At 37.7% G+C, this 20,981-nt stretch overlaps 1 protein-coding gene across 4 annotated transcripts in view; it reads left to right on the top strand.

Moving 5' to 3' along the window:
• Positions 1 to 20,981, top strand: part of LOC148868630 (HEAT/U-box domain-containing protein) — a 71,606-nt gene that overhangs the window by 31,737 nt on the left and 18,888 nt on the right. For all 4 annotated transcript variants that reach the window (XM_088971027.1, XM_088971025.1, XM_088971026.1 and 1 more), the window contains 6 exons: positions 901 to 992; positions 8,491 to 8,593; positions 9,647 to 9,799; positions 10,563 to 11,221; positions 11,378 to 11,867; positions 20,344 to 20,864. In XM_088971027.1, the coding sequence (XP_088827153.1) occupies positions 901 to 992; positions 8,491 to 8,593; positions 9,647 to 9,799; positions 10,563 to 11,221; positions 11,378 to 11,867; positions 20,344 to 20,864 (2,018 nt within the window). The remainder of the gene's footprint in view (positions 1 to 900; positions 993 to 8,490; positions 8,594 to 9,646; positions 9,800 to 10,562; positions 11,222 to 11,377; positions 11,868 to 20,343; positions 20,865 to 20,981) is intronic.

The following is a 20,981-nucleotide window of genomic DNA, read 5'->3' as shown; positions in this document are numbered from 1 at the left end:
GGCCTGTCTATTGAAACCAAATAAGCAACTTTTGACCTCCAAGACTTGATCTGCAAGAGAAAAAAAGAAATGATTACAATTTCAACTTCTCTAAATGAAGAATAGTTTGATTAAGAAAGTTGTTGAATTCCAAGATAACTGTAATAAGGCTCTTTAAATTAACCAATAAAAAATGACTCTTTATTTTGAGACTAGTATGACAACTGGAAAGTTGAAAAATAGCAACTAGAAAATAGAAAATAACTCATAAAGGCTAAATTGGCTCATAACAAAAAACAAATAAAGTAGTTGAAAAAAAATCATTCATCAAAAAACAAAAAACAAAAATTTGCAAAGCTGCCACTAAAGAAAAATAAATTGAGTGAAGCTTTCTTCTTTCACAAGAGGGTATCTTTCAGTTGAAAAAAAAATCACATGATGGATATATGGAGGCTTAGGCCCTGTTTGGCGCGTCTTTACATGCAAGCTGTCGGCTTTTTAGAAGCCTGACAGCCCACGTTTTGGTATTTTCCTGTTTGGTTGGGAAAAGATCTATTCGCGAAAGCCACAGCCCCGAGAAGACGTGGGAAGCCCGTTCCACACTATTTTTGGGAAGCTCCAAATGGAGCTGTTCACCTTTTTTTTTTCAACTCATCTTTGCACGGAAAGATGCGCCTGTCTTCAAGCTGCTAAGATCTTGATGCAAAAGCTCACATCATCTTTTGACTGTCAGAGCTTCCAGAAGATCTTTCAAAAAAGACTTGCCAAACGGCCTTGGATTTTTTATAGAATCTTTGCCTATACCGATCTCTTTTTTTATGTATTCTAATTATTGGTGTCTCTGGCAATCAGTTCCACGCCCATTCATTTTTATTTATTTTATTTATTTTTTTTTTGACAATCACTCCAATTGTCATGTAGGCATTTGAATACAAGAGGCTATTGCAGGATTACAATAGAGAGGTTCGGCGAGCTACTAATGACACCATGACTAATCTTGTCATCACCGTCGGGTTTGAACTTATCCTATGCATATCAGACTCGTTAATCTTAATTATCATTAGAAAGATCAGAAAAGCATTTCCAGAATTTTGGAATCCTTAAAGTTGATATGAAATGATTTTTCTCTTGCCATGATATCATCAGCTGTCATGCCTGTAAGTATAGATAAAATTTGTATACCTTTGACATACTGTCACTTCTGAGGAGTTTCCAATTAATTTTCTTTGGGGGATTGGCAACAGTAACAGAATTCTATATACATAAACACACACACACACACACACACACACTTATATATATATATATGATAAATACATCATTACAGGATGTATCAACAAAAAGAAGGGAAGGTCACCCCCAAATTGTGTGTGTATGTAATAGCTGCCTCATCGTCCAGAAGACAAAAAGTAGTTTTGGAGTCGTCACCCCCAAATTGTGGTTGGAAGAAACTGAACTTTATTGGGAGTTGTGTGGGCAATCTGGGCCCCTCAGGTGTTGGAGGGTCATTAGGGATGAGGGAGGTAACATGATAGCCTTATACTCGGGCCCAACTGAGCAAGGTGATGTGATTAGATCTGAATTATTGGCCGCAGTTTATGGGGTTGAGAAGGCCAAAGAATTGGGTATTAATAGACTGATTATTGAGGGTGATTCGAGAACAGTTGTGGAATGGATGAAAAAGGGGGAGGGGGTCGCATGGCACTTAAGGAATGAAGTTGAAAGGAGCATTCATAATAACCCCCTTTGCAACATTTTCCAGAAAGGGGAAAGGCCTCAGAGCCAAATGAAACCTGCCAACAACTCAGTTCCGGTGTTTCTTGTTCTCTTCCTGTCTTACCAGGTATGGATGTTTATTCATTTTTGCGTACTGACTTGTGTGCTGTGCCTGAAACAGATACACCAGCTTCCCACATAGGAGGAGTTGACAAAAGAGAAAGGGTGATAGTGGAAGGAAAAGAGAGGGTGTTGGAAGGAAGTAGTAAGGGGACAAATGAGGAGGCAGATAGAATCTGGAAACCGATCTGTACTGGTTTGGAGGAACTTAAACAGAAGGAAGGGTTTGTGGAAAGCTATTGTGACCAAAATGAGAGTGAGTGTTGCAAAAAATTATTTCATATAAATAGGGTAGGAAAAACAGTAGAACTGGCACCAAAGACTAAGAGAGGATATCAAATGGCTGGAAAGGTTGGAGATAAGGAAGAGGATAAAACTTGTATTAGGAAGGGTGAGGAAAAAAGAAGAAAAAAAGATCTGAAGTAGAAAGGCTAATCTCGGACATTGAAGGAGATTTAGAATTCAATGGTAGAGGGAATAGGAAGAAGGGCCTAAAAGAAGGAGACTGAGGCTTCTTGTTGGGTGTTATGCTACTACATTTTTCCCATGAAATTTAATAGCTGGAATGTAAGAGGCCTAGGGAGTGCAAGAAAGAGGAGGACGATCAAAGATCTACTTAGGAAGGAAATACCGGATATTGTGCTATTACAAGAATTCAAATTAATGGAACTAGATGGAAGTTGGGTTAGAAGTATCTGGAGGTCTAGAGGTGTAGGTTGGACTTCAACACCCTCATGGGGAGCTTCGGGGGGGGGGATTGTCACAATGTGGAACAATGATTTAGTGGAAGCAATGGAAGAATTAATAGGTAGATTATCAATATCCATTAAGTTCAAGAATGTAGAAGATGGGTGTGTGTGGGTTTTAACCAATGTCTATGGCCCTAACTCCTATTGAGAGAGAATTGAAATGTGGGAGGTGTTATATGCAATCAAAGGGTTATAGGATGGCCCTGGTGCCTAGGTGGGGATTTTAATGTAATTGGATTCTTTGAAGAAACTAGTAATCCCCAACAGGCAATTACAATTAGTGGTTTCATTGAAGATTGTGAGTTGAAGGAAATCACACTTCTACAAACCATATTTACTTGGTCCAACCTTTAGGAAACCCCTTCCGTTTGAAATTGGATAGGTTTTTCTTTAACTTAGATTGGGAGAGCAGTTGGGAAAACTTGGTTGCCAGAGCTTTGCCTACGGTCACTTCTGATCATTGTCCTATGATCCTATCAAGATAGGGCATGAAGTCCTTTGCTATTGGACCTAAACCTCTTAGATTTGAAAATATGTGGCTAATCCAGCTAATTTTGTAAACAAAGTGAAGGAATGGTGGGTGAGGAGATGAGGGGGTAAGATGGAAGGGGGTTAGGTTTTATAAGAAATTTAAGAGGTTAAGATCCAAAATAAAAGAGTGGAATAGGGATCATTTTGGAAGACTCGAGGAACAAAAATTGAGTTTGATCACTTGGATAGAAGACTTGGATTTGAAGGAAACTCAAAATGTTTTGACTGAGGATGATGGAGGGCTGAGGAGATAATTGAAAAAAGGATTTGAAAGAGGTACCATTGAGGGGAGAAATTAGTTGGAGACTAAAATCTAGGCACAAGTGGATTAAGGAAGGTGATGGGACTACTCGATTCTTTCATGACTTGGCCAATTGGAGGAGGAGAAAGAATTTTGTGACCAAGTTAGAGATAGATGAGGAGGTGATTACCAACTAGGATGATATAGTCAGGAAGTTTGTGGACCATTTTAAACTTCCTGACTTGATCTATCAAGGCAAGCTAATTTGGCAACACCTTGGAAGGCTGTTCACAACACCCTTCCTCAATATCTCAGGTTTGTTAGGTATGAAGTTTGTTTTGATAATGCTGTCTAATTTTGGGAGGACATTTGGGTAGGAATACCCCTTTAAAGGACCTTTTCCCTATGTTATTTTCTCTCTCTTTGTATAAAAAAGAGGTGGTCTCAAAATTTGTCTCACCTTTGGGAACACCCTTGACTACGAATTGGGATTTCGGGTTTTGTAGGGGATTAAGGGACAATGAAATTGACTCCCACTCTGACTTGTTTTGTTTCCTTAATCGGGTTTGCTTGGATCCTTCCAAGCCCGACAAAAGGGTGTGGGCTTTTAGGCCTAAAGGAACTTTTACTTGTGCTTCTTACTTCAAGTCCATCTCTCAGTCCTTTGTTCAACAGCTTTTTTCTTCAAAGGAAATTTGGTGCAGGTCAGTTCCCCAAAAGATAATGGATTTTTGTTGGGAAGTGTACTATGGGAAAGTAAACACTCTAGATAACTTACAAAAGAGAAGACACTTCCTTCGTATTTCTCCCAACTGGTGTACCCTTTGTAGAGATCATGGGGAGGATTGTTACCATCTACTAATATCTTGTCAATTTTCTACAGACTTGTGGGCTTGGCTACTCTTGTTGTTTGGGTGTAGCTGGAGCTTGCCAGCAGAAGTACACATGATCTTTGACCATTCTACTTTCTTTTAGCCTACAAAAAGAGGGAGAATTATGTGAAGATATGCTCAAGCCGCTTTGATTTGGACTTTATGGGAAGAAAGGAATGCTAGAATCTTTCAAGAGAAGGAAAGGAGCAGCCAGGAATTGAAGGGCTATGTGTTGAATAGGACAATACTTTGAAGACTTTGGAAAATTTTCATCATTTCTCATTTAATGACTTTTGGATAAACTGGTCAGCAGTAGCAATGTGCTTTTCCATTAAGAATAAGGTAGTTACAAGTTGGTTTCCTCCATCCGAAGGCTGACTAAAGATGAATTATGATGGAAGCAGTTTGGGCAATCTGGGATTATCTAGAATGGGGGTGTTCTAAGGAATGAGTTTGGAGAGGTTGTTCTGCTCTACTTGGGCCCTTTAGGATTCAGAGATTCTGTTAGGACAGAACCATTAGCTGCTATACAAGGGGTGAAATCTGCAAACCAATTGGGGGTAGAGCATTTAATTATTGAAGGGGATTCCAAGATGGTGTGGGCTGGTTGAAAAACCCCGAGGATATTATATGGTGCTACAAGAATGAGATTAAGAAGTTTAATTGGCTGACAAGGAATATGTTGGTTTCTATACAGTGGGTGGGGAGATCAGCAAATGCTTTGGCTGATGTGTTAGCCAAGCAAGGAGTAAATAGGGAAGGACTGTTTTGGGCTCAGCTGTGATTTCTGTAATTTATCCCTAGTTTCCTTGTAAACTATTGGGAGAGGCTGCAGCTTGCGCCTCTCCAAGGGATGCTGTATGAAATTACAAATCTAAATCAGTTTCTGAATTAATAAATTTCATTATTACTCTAAAAAATTGGCTGTCAAAAGACATGGTGATCCAAGTTAAATGGGTTAGTAGAACTGTGAATAGTCTGGTAGATGGTTTACTAAGCAAGGGGTACTAAAACAATCATTGTATTGGGCTCAATTGTAATATTTGGGTTGGGTCAGCTCTACTTAAGCTAATTTTTTTTCTTTTTCTTTCATAACCTCTTGTTGTAATTCTATGCTCTAATTTTTAGTGAAATTATTTCTATGTTGCTGATCAAAAGAAAAAAAAAAAAGAAAAGAAATTACAGAAAATAGAGGGGCTCAGCCTCTATTTTTGTCCTAGGAAAAGAAGATGATGAAGAAAATAATCAATATGTGTTGATTGGATAAAATTTTGAGTTCTTCCATGCTCATCAGTTCACGTTTTGAAGTTTTCGAGGGTTCACGGCAGTATATATGTTGATTGAAACCCTAACGAATGAGAAAAGTGATAAAAAGGAACTAGTGTTTTAACTTAAACTGAATAATTTAGTTTAATAGTGTCTTCTTTGTTATTATAATCTCAAAAAGTTAAGAATATAAAAGTATCCAAGAGCACCATTTAAAAATGTCATGGCGGTTAAGCAAGGCAACCCTCTATGAGCGTCTTATCTCTGTGACAACTATGGACGAATCATCAGCCACTTGCCTTCTTTCTCTGTTAGCAGTGTGGTACAACAGCTCTTTCTATTATAGACTACAGAGCAGGTTTTTTTTCCAGTACTTTTCCCCCCTCCTAAATTACTTAGTTTTCCATTCACCAAACTGCTCTCCACTGATATCAGAAACTCCATGCTGAATATTTTCTCCTTCTTCAGCTTCGCCTCCAAAAAATTCAATGTTCTTTTTTTATGAATAAAAAACTCCATATTCTTGTCTATCTGTTCCTGAATTTGCCCACACTAAAATGTATTTTCACCTTCATTTCCACTCATACTCTCCAAAATCTTTTCTTTTCCCTCACATGACTTGCCTAATACCTTGCATCTACCATTGAAATCCTCAAAATTGCATCGGTCATTGTTACCACTTTTGTACCAAGATCTCTGACCTCTGCCTCTTCTTCAAATGCTAATGTTTTGACCTTATTTTCTGGTCCCATTACTATGGTAGTTCCACACAGAGTTCTCTGTATTGTAAGGGCTGAAATTGGGGAAATCCCTACAACATGATGATCTAGAAATGGAAGGGGATTGTAGAATAGTTGTGGGCTGGTTTAAGAAAAAAATATGGATTCTTGGATGTATTGACATGTTACTAGAGTGGTAAAAAGTTGGCTCTGGAACCAGAGGTAACTTTCACTAGACTCTGAGATCAACCAATTGTTTGGCTGTTGGGCTGGCCAGACATGGTGCAGCCAGGAGATAGCTTTTTTGGATGGTTACTTCCCAAGATGGAGGTTTGTAAGTAACAACTGTAAAATGATGAGGGGGTTAGAAGATTCTAGTCCACATAGAGGGAATTGACAATAATTCATGTACATCTAAGGTTCAAAGTATCAGAAATGCAAAGTGTATAAGAAAGGCAATTTTAAGAGACGTATCGGGATATGCTTTGGATATGCATAGATACAGACGAAAAACCAAGATACACATGGATACACTAGGAAACTCAAATAAATCTTAAAAAGTATATTAATAACAACAAGTACAATATATATATGACATTAAATAAGTAATTAAATATAAAAAACCTTACTCTAATGGTTTATATAAGGTGTGAGATATCGAGGCACAATCGGTAACTATTGAAAAATGATGGAAAAAGTAAAATGTGTACATATATATACCTTGATTTTCAGAAATCAATATAATTTGTCTTAATAATTGTTAATATATAAATTTTAATAATCAATTTTAGCATTTATTGAGAAACATCTAGGGGTGGTCATCTCAGCCCAGCCCAACTTGGAAATTCCAAGTTTGGGCCTGGATTTTGTGTTCAGTAACAAACAAACAAAGAAGATTACAAAAGGCAAGAAGATACTCTGCCATTTCTATTGTAGAAGACAGAAATAAAACTCTTTTATTACTGCCCATCAATAAGAATAACAGCATAAAATGCTTAGAAGAACTGTCAGCCTCTATTTTTAGACTAATAAGAAAAGAAGCAGCAACTTCCTAATTAGATTCAAGCTCTAATGAAAAATAGAAACTTCCTATTCAAACTACCAAATCTTTATAACTCTCAAGTCTCAACTAACTCTACTAAAATTATCACACCAAAATTACTAAAACTGGTAGGTTTCTTTTTTACCATAAATGATAATTATGGGAATTACTATAAATAGTATTTTTCTGTTTTACTAATGGTCAATTTCTAGAAGTTTGAAACTTAATCTATGCCTAAGGCAGAAGCAAACTAGAAAATAAATTTGAAAAACTCAAACACTAAAATCCAAATCGCCTTAAAATTCTGAAATTGCTACTAGTTCAAGAAAATTAAAAGTTTTGATTTCTTCTTCTTCTTCTTCTTCTTCTTCTTCTTTTGGTAAACCTGTCTTTCATTAACACACAAGAAAACAACAGAACACAACAAGCAACAAGAAAACAAACTACCAACTACACAGCAGGGTTTCTAACTAGAGCACTGAAGCTGTGAGGAAAGAAATCCTTGAGCATAGCCAACTTGTGAGCAGCAAAGTTAACATCTTGAGGCACTCAAGCAAATTTCACTGGACTACCTTCACAAAGAAGCAAAATATCCCTGTTGATGAAGAGGATATCTTGGTGACAGTCCACCGACCTGGAGCTTAAACAGTTGACAATATGCAAGTTGTCTAACTCAAAGATAACTTGATCACACTTGGTAGAGACCACCACCTTGATTGCTTCAAAAAGAGCAAGAGCTTCAGCCAAAACTGGGGAAGAGGCAGCAACCTGGCCACCACCACCCCACTAAACTACACCATTGCTGTCACAAGCTAGGGAACCAAAAGAAGTTTTATTGGACAAGGTTAAACCACCACTTCTTCTGTAGTTTCTTTTTTTGCTTCCATGTTTGCACCAGTTTACTGGGGTTCAGCTCTTCAAACTACACCCCACTAAACTACACCATTGCACCACTTCTTCTGGGGTGTTTGGGGAGGTTGTCTTGTGGCAACCCTGATTTCTTTATTTATTTCCTTTTTTCCTGATATTGTAGTTTTTTCTTATTTTTTTTTAAGTTCACTTTATCTGGTATATATATCATCATCATCATCATCATCCAAATTGTATCCCTACTATATATAGTATGGTTAAATCACTCCTTCGTGAACCTAAGATTCCTTGTTTGTGATCTGGCATAGCTTGCTATTCTTTTTTTACTTTGTAATTGTAGAAGTCTTCAATGAACATGCTTGTGACAATAAAACATGGCTTCCAGGAGAGGATTAGCTCCGCATCTGAAGTCCTTGATGGGGCCTTGGTGGTTTTCTCAGTTTGACCCAGTTCCTGAGGTTTATCAGTGTGCAAGACGATCATTACAGGTATGGTACAATATCATCTGTACTGTTGGCACGATTTCAAAATCATCATAATTTGTCATATTTGAGCCAAATTGCCACTTCCAAAGTATGATATTGTGCTTAATAGGCATAGTCATATATGCCAGTAGGAGATTAGTGGTTTCCTTTTTATTTTTCCATGTTTATTAATGTTATCTTCTATTCTAGTCCCTTTTTTTTTATCAAGAACTGGTAGTCATTTATTCAAGAAAAAGGAGTATGCAAGTTGTGATTAGAGTGTAGCTTTTTTTCTTTATTTTACAGCTTGGCCCAGCCCTTTGCTGCTTTCCCCATCTCACACATAAATCTTCAAATTTACAATACCTCCTTTTGTAAAGGATACCCTTAAATTAATTTACAATACCTTCAATTTTGTACTTTTTTCGATCAGATTAACTGATAAATTGGATCTGACTTGGATGTTGCTGGATTCTATCTAAATCCTACCCGATATAGTCCTGCATAAAGGTCTCTATTTGTCATCGCATTACAAGTACTGGTTGTACCATTTAATCTTTCTAATGAACACATTTACTTTTTGTTGCTGATAAAAAATTAAATAAATAAATAAAAAGATATAGTCCTGCTTAAGGGGCTATGCTCTTTTTGGTATTCTAGGTACACTAATTCTTATCTGCTTTTATTTGGTGATTTGTAATTGCATTATAATGTGCATTTTCAATAAACACCATGCTCTTTGACGAACCATTGATTTAAACTTAATTTCCCTTTTCAAGCACAAAGAAGTGAATGAGATTTTCTACCATTTAGTATTACTGTTTTATAATTCAACTTATTACATGTTTGAAGTGATCAATTGTTTCAAAAAGATTAATATGCCATAACCATACCTAATTTTATTTTCCTTTGGAGTGCCGCACTGTTGCCTTCCCTGTGTTTTTTCTTGGTGTTTCTTTTTTTTATGATGCATGTTTGCTTGTTTTGTACTTTGTCCCAATCATTTATTAACTAAAATTTAAGTGGAAATTGTGTTCATTTATGTGGTTATTTCTGACCATTAAACTATTAATGCAGGCAGCCTTTCCAGCACAAGAGAAGAGATTAGATGCATTGAGTCTGTGTGCAAATGAAATACTTCTATACATAGAAGAAAATCTAAAGCTCACACCACAAGCTATATCCGATAAAGTGGCTCCATTGGATGAACTGGAAGATATACACCAGCGTGTACACATTTTATTTTCAAAATTTCCATTTTGTATTCATTTATTGGCTCAGATCATTGTTAGCTGTTCGCTTTAGAAGTCCAGCATCATTTATCTTTCATAATTCCAATTATGCCAATGAACTTTGTGTGCGTGTGTCAGAAACAATTTTTTCACTTTCCACTCTTCTCATTTTAGGATGTGCTGTTGCCACTGAGTTATTCTTTTCAGAATAATACGAATAGATTAGTAATTTTTCAGTTACTGATCTTGTTACAATGAAGATTGGATATTTCTTTTCAGTTATTCAAAAGTTTTTTTAATCCAATATATATAATAAATTTATATAAATATAATTTATTGAAATTATTAATTATAAATTTTATATAATTATAGCCCTACCTTTTAACTGAGAGATATAGGGCTGGATGTGTTGTACTTTTTTTAATTTATTTACATCCTTATACTTTTGGGATCCTAAGTATAGTTTGGATCATTCTGCAAAATTTTTAACTATTATTTATCCTATACTTTAATGAAATTGCTAGTTACCTTTCAGAAAAGATAGCTCTTCGATTGGTTGTTTATATTTCCTACTTTCTGATTAAATTGAGTCCATCAAGTCATTCTGTCTTATCTTGTTGGTTTTTCTTAATGGGTTATAATCCCTGGATATGATAAGATAGTGCATCAGATTTATCTGTAAATTATAGTTTTTCTTATGTTTTGTCCAAGCTATTGGTCCTTCCCTAATGCTATATTTAAAATTCCTCCTTGGGTTGCAGGTAATTTCTTCATCATTACTAGCATTGGCTACACTTATTGATATTTTGTTGGGAATGCAAGTGCAAAGACCTGGTTTTGAAAACGTGATTGCTGAACCAAAAAATGCATCTAAGGCCAGGGAAACTGTTATTTCTTCTGCTGAAAAGATGTTTTCCACTCACAAATCTTTTCTGGAATTCCTGAAGTCTCAGAGCCCTGGTGTTCGATCAGCTACATATTCAGTGTTGGGGAGTTTCATTAAACATGTACCTCATGTTTTTAACGAAGGAAATATGAAGACTCTGTCTGTCAATATACTTGGTGCTTTTCAAGAAAAGGACCCGGCATGCCACTCCTCAATGTGGGAAACAATATTGTTGTTTTCTAAAAGCTTTCCTGACAGCTGGACACTTCCCAATGTTCAGAAAACTGCAGTAAGTCGATTTTGGCATTTCTTGAAGAATGGATGCTATGGATCATGGCAGGCTTCCTATCCTGTTCTAATTGTGTTATTAGATACTATAGTTGTTAAAGCAGTTCATGGGGAGCAATTTCTTCTGAGCTTCTTCCAAAACCTATGGGATGGTAGGAACCCATTTAATCCTTCAACAGCAGATCGATTGGCCTTCTTCAATGCATTTAAAGAATGTTTTATTTGGGCTGTGCATAATGCATCAAGGTGCAAATTTTCCAACTTCTTTCAGAAATTATTGATATATGGTTGTTATGTATCCACTACGTAACAGAATTAGGTGTTTAATTTCACTAATCTCCATATTGCAATGTTCTGTTAATTTCCTGGTTATCAGCTTTCTGTAACTTTTTTGCTTTGCAGATTTTGCAATGGGGTAGATGCCATTTCTCATTTCCAAATTGGTCTTGTTCAGAATATTCTTGTAACACTTCTGTGGCATGATTACCTTTTGATAGTCCACCCAAAAGGTCATGATGGTGTCTCATATGGGAATTCTATATGCTCTTTTGAAAATAACACTCAAGCTTTTCAAGAAACGAAAATGGACCCAGTGACAATCAAGTATCCTATGGGATATCTCCAGGATTTGGGGAAATGCATAATTGGAATTTTATCAGAGTTTTCTTCAAAGGAGTGTGACCTACTTGACCCTTTCTTTGCATCATTTCAAGAGGACATTTTGGAGATACTTAGGCAAGAACACCTACAGAAACTTTCTGAGCACATTGAACAAGTTGTGAACTTTTTGATATTACTGGACGAATATGCAGTTCAGAAAGGTGAAAGGTGGCCTTTAGTGTATTTATCAAGACCAATGGTGGCAAACTCTTTTCCATTGATCAGATCTATGGTGAGTTGCAGAATGTATGTTACTTCAATGCATTCTTTGCAATTATTACTGTGAAGACCCTTCCTATCTCATGCAGAGAAGAGGGTACATACTCATGCATGTACACATTTTGCATTGCAATGAAATTGACCCATATTTGTTTTAGTTATTTTTCATCAATAACATAAATCAATTATCCTATATTCAGGAGCCCTATGGTGCTTGTTGTTTGCTGATGACATTGTATTAATTTTTGAAACTAATGATGGATTAAATGCAAAGTTACGTTTATGGTCAGAGACCTTGGAAACAAAAGGTTTTAAAATAAGTATGACCAAAATAGAAACAAGAGCTAAATATTAGAAGATTGATTGTTGAAAGTGATTCTAAGTTGGTGATTAATTGGCTATAAAAAGAGAATATTGGGTTTTGGCATTATGTAAATGAAAAAAGAAGGTTTAAATGGAGGATCTAGAATATGGAATTGAGATTTCAGTGGGTGAAAGAAGTGCCAAATCCTTTGCTGATGTACTTGCTAAACAAGGGGTGGAAAGGGGAAACTTGTTTTGGTCTTTGTTGTAAGCTTGTGTATTTTGTTGGGGAGGGTTAAGAGAATTTATCCCTCCCTATTTCTCTTGTATCATCTTTTAAGTTTAATTAAAATTTTCTGTTGATAAAAAAAAGAAAAACAAGTGCAAATCAGGGTATATTTGCGATTGGAGACCAAGAGATTAAAACGTGACATTTTCCATTAATTCATAACTCAGGGAACTTTGGTTCGATAATTCATAACAAGGAAGAGGTTGAGGAGGATCAAGAATGCCACCCATTGAATTAGAGTGGGATGAGAAAAATCGAGGGTTGCATTTGAAGTCTTACGTGATAGGTGAATACCACTCAGATTAAAAGGATTATTCTATAAAACAGTTGTAAGACCAGCAATGCTATATGGAGCATAGTGTTCGTCAATTAAGAACATGTCCAAAAAATGAGTGTGGCAGAACCACAGAAATGCATATGCTGAAATGGATGAGTTCAAAAATGAAAAAGGATAGGATCATAAATGATGTATTGGAAGGAACCTAGGAGTAGCTTCAATAGGTAATAAAATGAGTAAGATGGTTTGGTCAGACTATCTACAGAACCTGTAAGAAGAAGTGATCTGTTGCGAGTTGAAGAGGCTATAAGAGCTAGGGGCAGACCAAGAAGATCAAGGGTTAAAGTAGTATGAAATGATTGATAAAAAAAGTAGTGAGAAAATATTTAAACACTAATAATTTAACAATGGTTTTTTTTTATAAGCAGTGTAAAAGTATTATATTAATAATCAAAAGGAGGGCAAGTCACCCTCAACTCATGTAAAAAAAATGCCTGTAAGTATGCACAGAACATATACATTAAAGCATTTAAATAGCAATCAAAATAAAAGGGATCACCACTGATCAGCATATGGGCAGACACTCCCACAAAAAAGCTTTGAACTACCAGCCCAACTAATCAAACTCCTTTCAACCTTTTTTTTGATAAGTCAAACTCCTATCAACCTTCCCTATTGTAACTTCCACTGTGTAAAATATGGTATGGCAGAGACATTAATAGCAAGATATAGTGCTGAAAAGAAAGAGAGAAAGAGAGGAGAGAAGAGAAGAACCACCGAACTGTCTTTGAGAGAGATTAGAATGACTTAATCTCCTCTTAGCAGTCGGCCCAGCTTTGTATTACAAATATGCCCTTAATTATAAAAAGACAGTGGACTGGAGGTCCTTATTCTAAAACCATAATTACTTAACAACCCTGTCTTCCAAGTACACCTAAGATAACACTCTTTCAACACTCCCCCTCAAGCTGGTGCATATGTATCTTATAGGCCCGGCTTTTCAGTGATAAGGTTAATACGGGGACAATGTAGGGCCTTGGTCCATAAATCAGCTAACTGATCTCCTGTCTTCACAAATGGTGTATCAGTATCACTACTTTGAGTCTTCTTTTTAACAAAATGGCAATCTACCTCAATATGTTTCATCCTCTCATGGAAAACTAGGTTTGTTGCAATATGAACGGCATCCTGATTATCACAGTGTAAGTGCATAGGAGTCTTTATTGGAATCCCAATTTCATGAAGACGACTCTTGAGCCACAGTAGTTCTCCTGTTGCATGACTCCTATACTTGATTTAACCACAACGTTATGTTTCTTGCTCTTCCAAGAAATAAGATTGCCACCTAAATTACAATATCCTGTTGTTGACCTTCTATCTGTTGCTGATCTAGCCTAGTTAGCACTTGTGAACCCAAATACAGTCAAATAACCACAGTCAACTAACTTACAACCCCCATTACAAAACAAATATCTAGACGAGTAATAGTCAAGTAATTCAACTTCCCTACAAGTTTCCTGTATTGCATAGGATCATCTACTAACTCAACTTGATCTAAAACAATTTTAGTATTAGGATCCATGGGTGTAGAAACCGGTATACATCCCTATCATACTCACCTCTTCAAGTAAATCCAATGTATATTTATATTGTGACAGAGAGATTGTGATTGATCTCATAACTTCTATGCCAAGGAAATATCTCAGTTTGCCAAGGTCTTTAGTATGAAGTCTTTCTTGTAGAAAGCGCTTCAATTCACTAATGCCTTGTGAGCTGCTTCCGGTGATAACAATGTCATCTACATAGATAACAAGGATAATGATACCATCACTAGAAATCTTGCCAAGCACAAAATAGTTAGACAAACATCTATGTAATCCAAATTCCACAACCACTTCACTAAACTTGCCAAACCAAGCACATGGAGATTGTTTTAGACCATACAATGCCTTCTTTAACTTGCAAAACATACCCCTATACTCCCCTTAAGCAATAAACCCAGGTGGTTGCTTCATGTATACTTCTTCCATTGTACCATCAAAGTTAAATTTCACAACATATGTCCATCGACATCCCACGGGTTGCTTACCAAAAAGGAGAGGGACTAAATCCCATGTTTTGTTTTGATGAAGAGCAAACATTTCTTCTTTCATAATTGTCCTCCACCTAGGATCAGACAAGGCTTTATGTAGGAAAATTAGGGATAGAGAAGGTGATAATGACAAGGTGATCAGACCTCATGTAGGGATGGGTAAGTAACAAAAGAAAGTGTAGAAGGTGATAATGACTAATAAGAAGCAAAGTGGATAATAGGATGTGTGGTACATAAACACTCCATGGGTAAGTCAAGGCCTGAAGGAGGCTGCACAATTGTAGTAGTAGAGGGTTAATAGGACCTGCAGACAGCAAAGCAGATGAAGTTGGAGCTGAAGCTAGCCGTGTCTGTAGATATACCTGTTGAATAGGTGGCCTAGGTAGAGTAGTATTGGTGAGCTCTGGAGAAGAGTCACAAAAAAGAACAGGGAGAGGGAGAGAACCACCCTAGGGAGAAGGAAGAGAAGCACTAGAAGAGAAATATGCAGTAGACCCATGAAAGGTAACATCAACACTAACACTAACAAAGTGACAACATAGAGAAGGACTATAACATTTGTACCCTTTCTAAGTTTTTGAATATCTCGAAAAGACACACTTTACCACACAAGGTTCAAGCTAGTCACTTTGATAGTCAAAGAGATGAGAAAAGCAAACACATCCAAAAATGCGATGTGGTAAATTAAACAAGGGAGCATCAGGAAACAATACAGAATGGGGCATCTTATTGTGTAGGACTACTAAAGGAATTCGGTTAATGAGATAACAGGTAGTAAGAACAACACCACTCCAATAAATTTTTGGCACATGCATCTGAATAAGGAGGGCCCATGTAACGTCTAGTAAATGGCAGTTTTTGTGTTTAGCTACACCATTCTGTTGTGGTATATCAACAGAAGTTGATGTAGGATTCCATGCTCATTATAGAATTTAGTAAATGGTGAAGACATGTATTCTTTAGCATTATCAGATTGAATAACACAAACAATGGAGCCAAATTAGGTTCTTATTTCCATAAAGAAGGATTTGAATACAAAAAATAATTTGAAATCATTTCAACTTAATCCAAATTTCTTGCTGATAAAAAAAATAGAAAATAATTCAGACCTCTCCTTTAACAAAGTGTGGGGGGACCTAAAACAGCTCGAAGAGCTTTGCAAAATGGCACCACACCTGATAATAGGAGCAATGAATTAGCAGGTGTTGGATAGACTCTTGAGGCCAAACCACACAAGCTGCAAACACTATCAACCTCAAATCCATGCTTCAAAAGAGCTTCAGCAGTCTGCACCTTCTCTCTTGCAGCCAGTCACACAAAAATTTGATTTTAGATGGGACTTTTTGACCAATCTACTTTTTGTCCTGTGCCCAGCATAGCTAAATGAAAAGATCTTGTAGAAAAATTGCAATTTTTTCTGGGCTGTTTGTATACTGCCTAGCAACTCACCCAAGATTTCAACCTCCCAATCATTCAGGTTCGTCTGAAAGCTTGGAACCCACACCACCTGACCATTAACCAACTAAAAGAAGTCTTTTACAGCACTGTCTTCATTACAGGCTAAGGAGAATAGTGAAGGAAAAGCCTCTGCCAGCAGTTGATTTGCACACCACCTGTCTTTCCAGAAAAGGACCCGACTCCCATCTCCCACTTTAAAAGATATGTGATTTTGAAACAAAGGGAGCTGAGCCATTATTCCTTTCCAAATGCTTGTTCCAAAAGACTGTTATGGCTGAAGGAAGACCCAATCAATCGGGGCGCTACCATATTTGCAGTGGATGACTTGACGCTAGAGATTATTTGGTCCCTCCACAAATCTCCACAACCATTTACAGAGAAGGGCATCGTTCATCTGTCTCAACCTCTTATAGCCAACTCCACCTAACTCCTTTGGTTCACATATGGAATCCCATGCAACCAATTGCAGCTTCTTCTCATTGTTTGGGCCATCCCATAAGAAATCTCTCAATTTTTCAAGTGATTTTGCAACTGGATCTAGCAGAGAGAACAGTGAAAGATAATAGATCAGGAGGCTAGACAAGACACTCTGAATTAAGGTGACTTTTCCTCCTTTGGACAGCAACCTACCCTTCCACTCGGGGAGCCTTTTCTTGTATCTTTCAGTGGTTGGGTCCCACAGAACTGGATCCGTATTTCCCTCTGAGAAGTAAGCCTAGATATTTAGAAGGCAAAGTACTCACTCTGCACCCAAATGACTTGCTAATTCAACTATGTGAGGCACCTCAACCACTGGGATGATTTTGGTTTTTTGAAGATTAATCTTCAACCCAGAGTCCACTTCAAAACAGATAAAAAGGTACCTAAGAAACGTTAAGTCTGCTTGAGCAGCCCTTGAGAAAACTAGGGTGTCATTTGAAAATTGCAATAAAGATATCATTGGACCTCCAGTTCCAACCGAGAAGCCTTCTAAGTAGCCTCCTTCCACAACCTTGTTTATCATTCTACTCAAAGGATCCACCACTAAAGAGAATAGAAAAGGTGAAATCATGAAAGAGGGTCACCCTGCCAAAGTCCTCTTTCTCCTTCGATGTAGCCTACTGGGACTCTGTTAACAATGACTAAGAACCACGGATCACTAATTCATCCAGCCATCTACTTCCAAACTGTTCCAAAGCCCATCCTAGTCAAGACATAATTAACAAAAGGCCAATGCATATGGTCATAAGGCCTTTTCTAAGTCGATCTTGCAAACCAAGCCCAACTCCCTTTGTCATGTCTTGAATCAATGCACTCGTTTGCAATAAGTGAGCCATCCAGATTTTGTCTCCCGTCCATGAATGCACCCTTTGATAGAATAACCAACTTCCCCACTGCTTATCAGGTTAACAGGTCTGAAATCCCTCAACTCAGTGGCACCAGACACTTTCGGTGTTAGAGAAATGAAGTTTGACCTTGCACCTTGAGAAAGCTCTGCATTTTGTTGGAAGTCCTTGTTTGTGGTTAGCAGATCCACCTTTATGATATTCCAACACCTTGTATAAAAGCCTATAGAGAAGCTGTCCATCCAGGCCCGAGGTTTTGTCCCCTTGCAAGTCCTGTAAAGCCTGCTAAATTCCTCAAAATCACTCTCCAGCCAAGCACGACCCTTTTCCTCTAGATGAGCAAACTTGATACCATCTAACCGGGGCTTTTGCATTCCATTGACAAATAATGCTTCATAGAAGTCTACAACAAAGGTCGATGTGATTGTGTTCTGCCTTCTTCTGGCATTAGCCATCTGGTGAAGAAACTGAGTGTTCCTGTCTCCCACTTCAACCACAATGCTCTTGACTTCTGTCGCCAAGATACTTCCTCCATATGACATACCCTACTGAATTCATCTCTTGCCAGACCCCTCCTTTGGATTTTGTTCTTGGACAAGTTGCTCAAAGCTTCCTTCTCATCTAAGTCAGCAATGGTGTTTAGCATCCTCTCCTTTTGGCGAACCAAGCTCCTCAGGATTCCAGATCTTGATCTTTGATTTCAAGAATCAGAGCTTCTATTTGAAATGTAATGATGCATCATCAACTTCCCACCATTTTTTAACCTTATCATAGAATCCAGGAACTTCCAAGAGCATTAGTTCAAAACGAATAGCAGCTGGGCATCTAGAAACCTCAGCAGACAATAGAAGCAGAGGAGAGTGGTCTGAAGCAGGTTAAGGCAGGGCTCATTGCACTATATCTGGAAAAGCCTGTTACCGACCAATTTTGATTAGAAAGTAACCCAACATTGATAGAGAAAGGTTTGTCCAAAAATTACTCTCTGTAGTTGCAAGTCGATCAACCCCGTTCTATTCACAGTCTCCAGAAGCCAACGTATCAGTTGTAAACCATAGACTTTCTTCTCAAAGGAAAACCTCACCACATTGAGAAGTCTCCAGCTATGCACCAAGGCAGCGACTACCGAATGGACTTCTTCAATCTCCCTCCAAAGCTTCCCCCCTCTGATTGCTCTCTGTTGGACCATAAACCCATGAGAACACCCACTATCTCCATTAGATGCAGCAAAGACCTCTGAAAGGGAGGTCCCCACAAAAAACATAGTGGGCCATAATTACTCTTGGATCCCAAAAAATGAGGGTACTACCAGAGGTCCCATACAGTAGGTCTTCCAAACCACTGACAATCACCGCTACCCCAAATTCATTCGACCACTTTTCCTTTTTAGACTCTTGTAGCATGACCACATATGGGCGCCATTTTGGGATCACTGCTTTTACAACACTCTACTTCTCTAGGGCCCTTAAGCCCCTCACATTCCAAGATAGAAATTTCGTTGTCAATGTGTAGAACCTCTGCAATCGTTGATTGTTGTCCTCGTGCTCCACTACAATGTAATTTGCTTTGGCTCTTCACAACACTTTGCCCATGGCATCCATCGACCAGCCTTGGATCCCTGCCACCTCTGCTAAAGATTTTCCTTCTGCAAGCTGTGGTTCACCGACACCATTGGTCTAACATCATTTGAAACACCCCTACCTTTCCATAATCGGGGTGGAGTCGTACACCTCAAGCCAGCCATCCTGTTGATCAGATTTGGCATGGTTGTCAGAACCATTTAAAGTTCCTTCTTCATATCCTGCTCTGGAACTGGGAAATTGGCCATGGATATGACACTAAACAGAGCGGAATGGAAAAACAGGGCTTATGTAGCCAACCCCCATAAACTGATATAAGGCTTAGATGATGATGATGAACAGAGATCAATTCAAGAGAAAAGAAACTATGGCTGTAATTCATTATCCTAAATTAATAAAATTATGGTTTACTGCTGAACGGTTGGGTTGCTCCATTGCAATCTGGGTGGCTGGGTGACCAAGGTTCAAATCTTGGAAACAGCCTCTCTGTATGTGCAGGGGAAAGTCTGCGTACGTTGTCCCTCCCCAGCCAGACCCCACAATTGCAGGAGCCTCATGCACTGGGCTGCCCTTTACTGCTGAATGTGAGGTCATCCCCATATAAGCCTTCCATGCTCAAAACTAAATGACCTTATGGGCATACCAGGAGGCAACCAAGTGTTCATCCTCAACCATCAATCCTTGCTGCAGAAAAAAAAAATGCATAACAGTATGCCAACTTCAAAATTTTAGATAAATAATATATCCCACAAAACTCTCTCTTTCTAAGTGCCTTGGCTGGCCAGGTGTTAACGAGGGATTGAAAAGAGACACAAATTTCCCCCTTAGGTGTTAATAGGAAAGTAAGAATCATGTAAACCGTATATCTGAAAGTGTATATGGAAATGAAACATGTTCTAGATTAATATTTCCATGAGAATATATAACCAGAGCATCTTCAAGATGTCAGACAACAAGGATGTTTGTGGTAAAAGTTTCAGATATTGGATACAAAGTTGAATGAGTTTAAATATCCTCTGCTATGATATTGAAACCCTTATCATGTGCTACACATTAACATTAATTTGGGGTTTTGCATAGGATGTGTGCAGCCATTTATCTCCTGAATATTTTATTTTATTTTATTTTTGTTTTTTTTTTTGTACTCATTTATTCATCCTGCCAACAGGATTCACCAGATGCTGTCAAACTTTTATCTATTACTGTTTCAATATTTGGACCACAAGTGGTATCAAAACTCTCTATTGGTGGTCAAAGACATCAGAGCAGTGATATTTCTATCGAAGGTGACAAAAAATCAAAATCAGAGAATTTTCTGCAATCTTTCAAGGAAATATTTGTTCCTTGGTGTTTATATGGAAACAACCGCTCCACTTCTGCTCGATTGGATCTTTTACTTGCTTTACTTGATGGTGAACATTTCTCTGAACAATGGCCTAGCATTATCAAATATGCAATACTAGAACATCCTGGAACTGAGCTCTTATTAGATTTTGACCGCATTGACATGTTGGCAATGCTCATGGAGAAGGTGAGAGGAGAAATCAATAAAAAGAAGGCTGTACCAGAGTTAAGTCATTGGCATGGCTCCTACCTAGAACTATGGCAACATAAACTTTTAGATTCAACTGCTGTGTCAATTGCCTGCTGCTCTCCTTCTCTCTGGATATCCCATGCTCGCTTTCTAGGGTAAGTATAGTGTTCACCTTAGTCTAATGTATTTTATTCCCATTATCCAACTTATTGTTGCTCATAATAAGTGCTTCTACAAGAAGACATTTTCTGATGCTTAGATTGTCTCATGAA

This window comes from Nelumbo lutea, chromosome 2, assembly GCF_056320005.1.
Source record: "Nelumbo lutea isolate HS-2025 chromosome 2, American lotus-T2T, whole genome shotgun sequence".
NCBI lineage: Eukaryota > Viridiplantae > Streptophyta > Magnoliopsida > Proteales > Nelumbonaceae > Nelumbo > Nelumbo lutea.
This window is presented reverse-complemented; position numbering and strand designations above follow the sequence as displayed.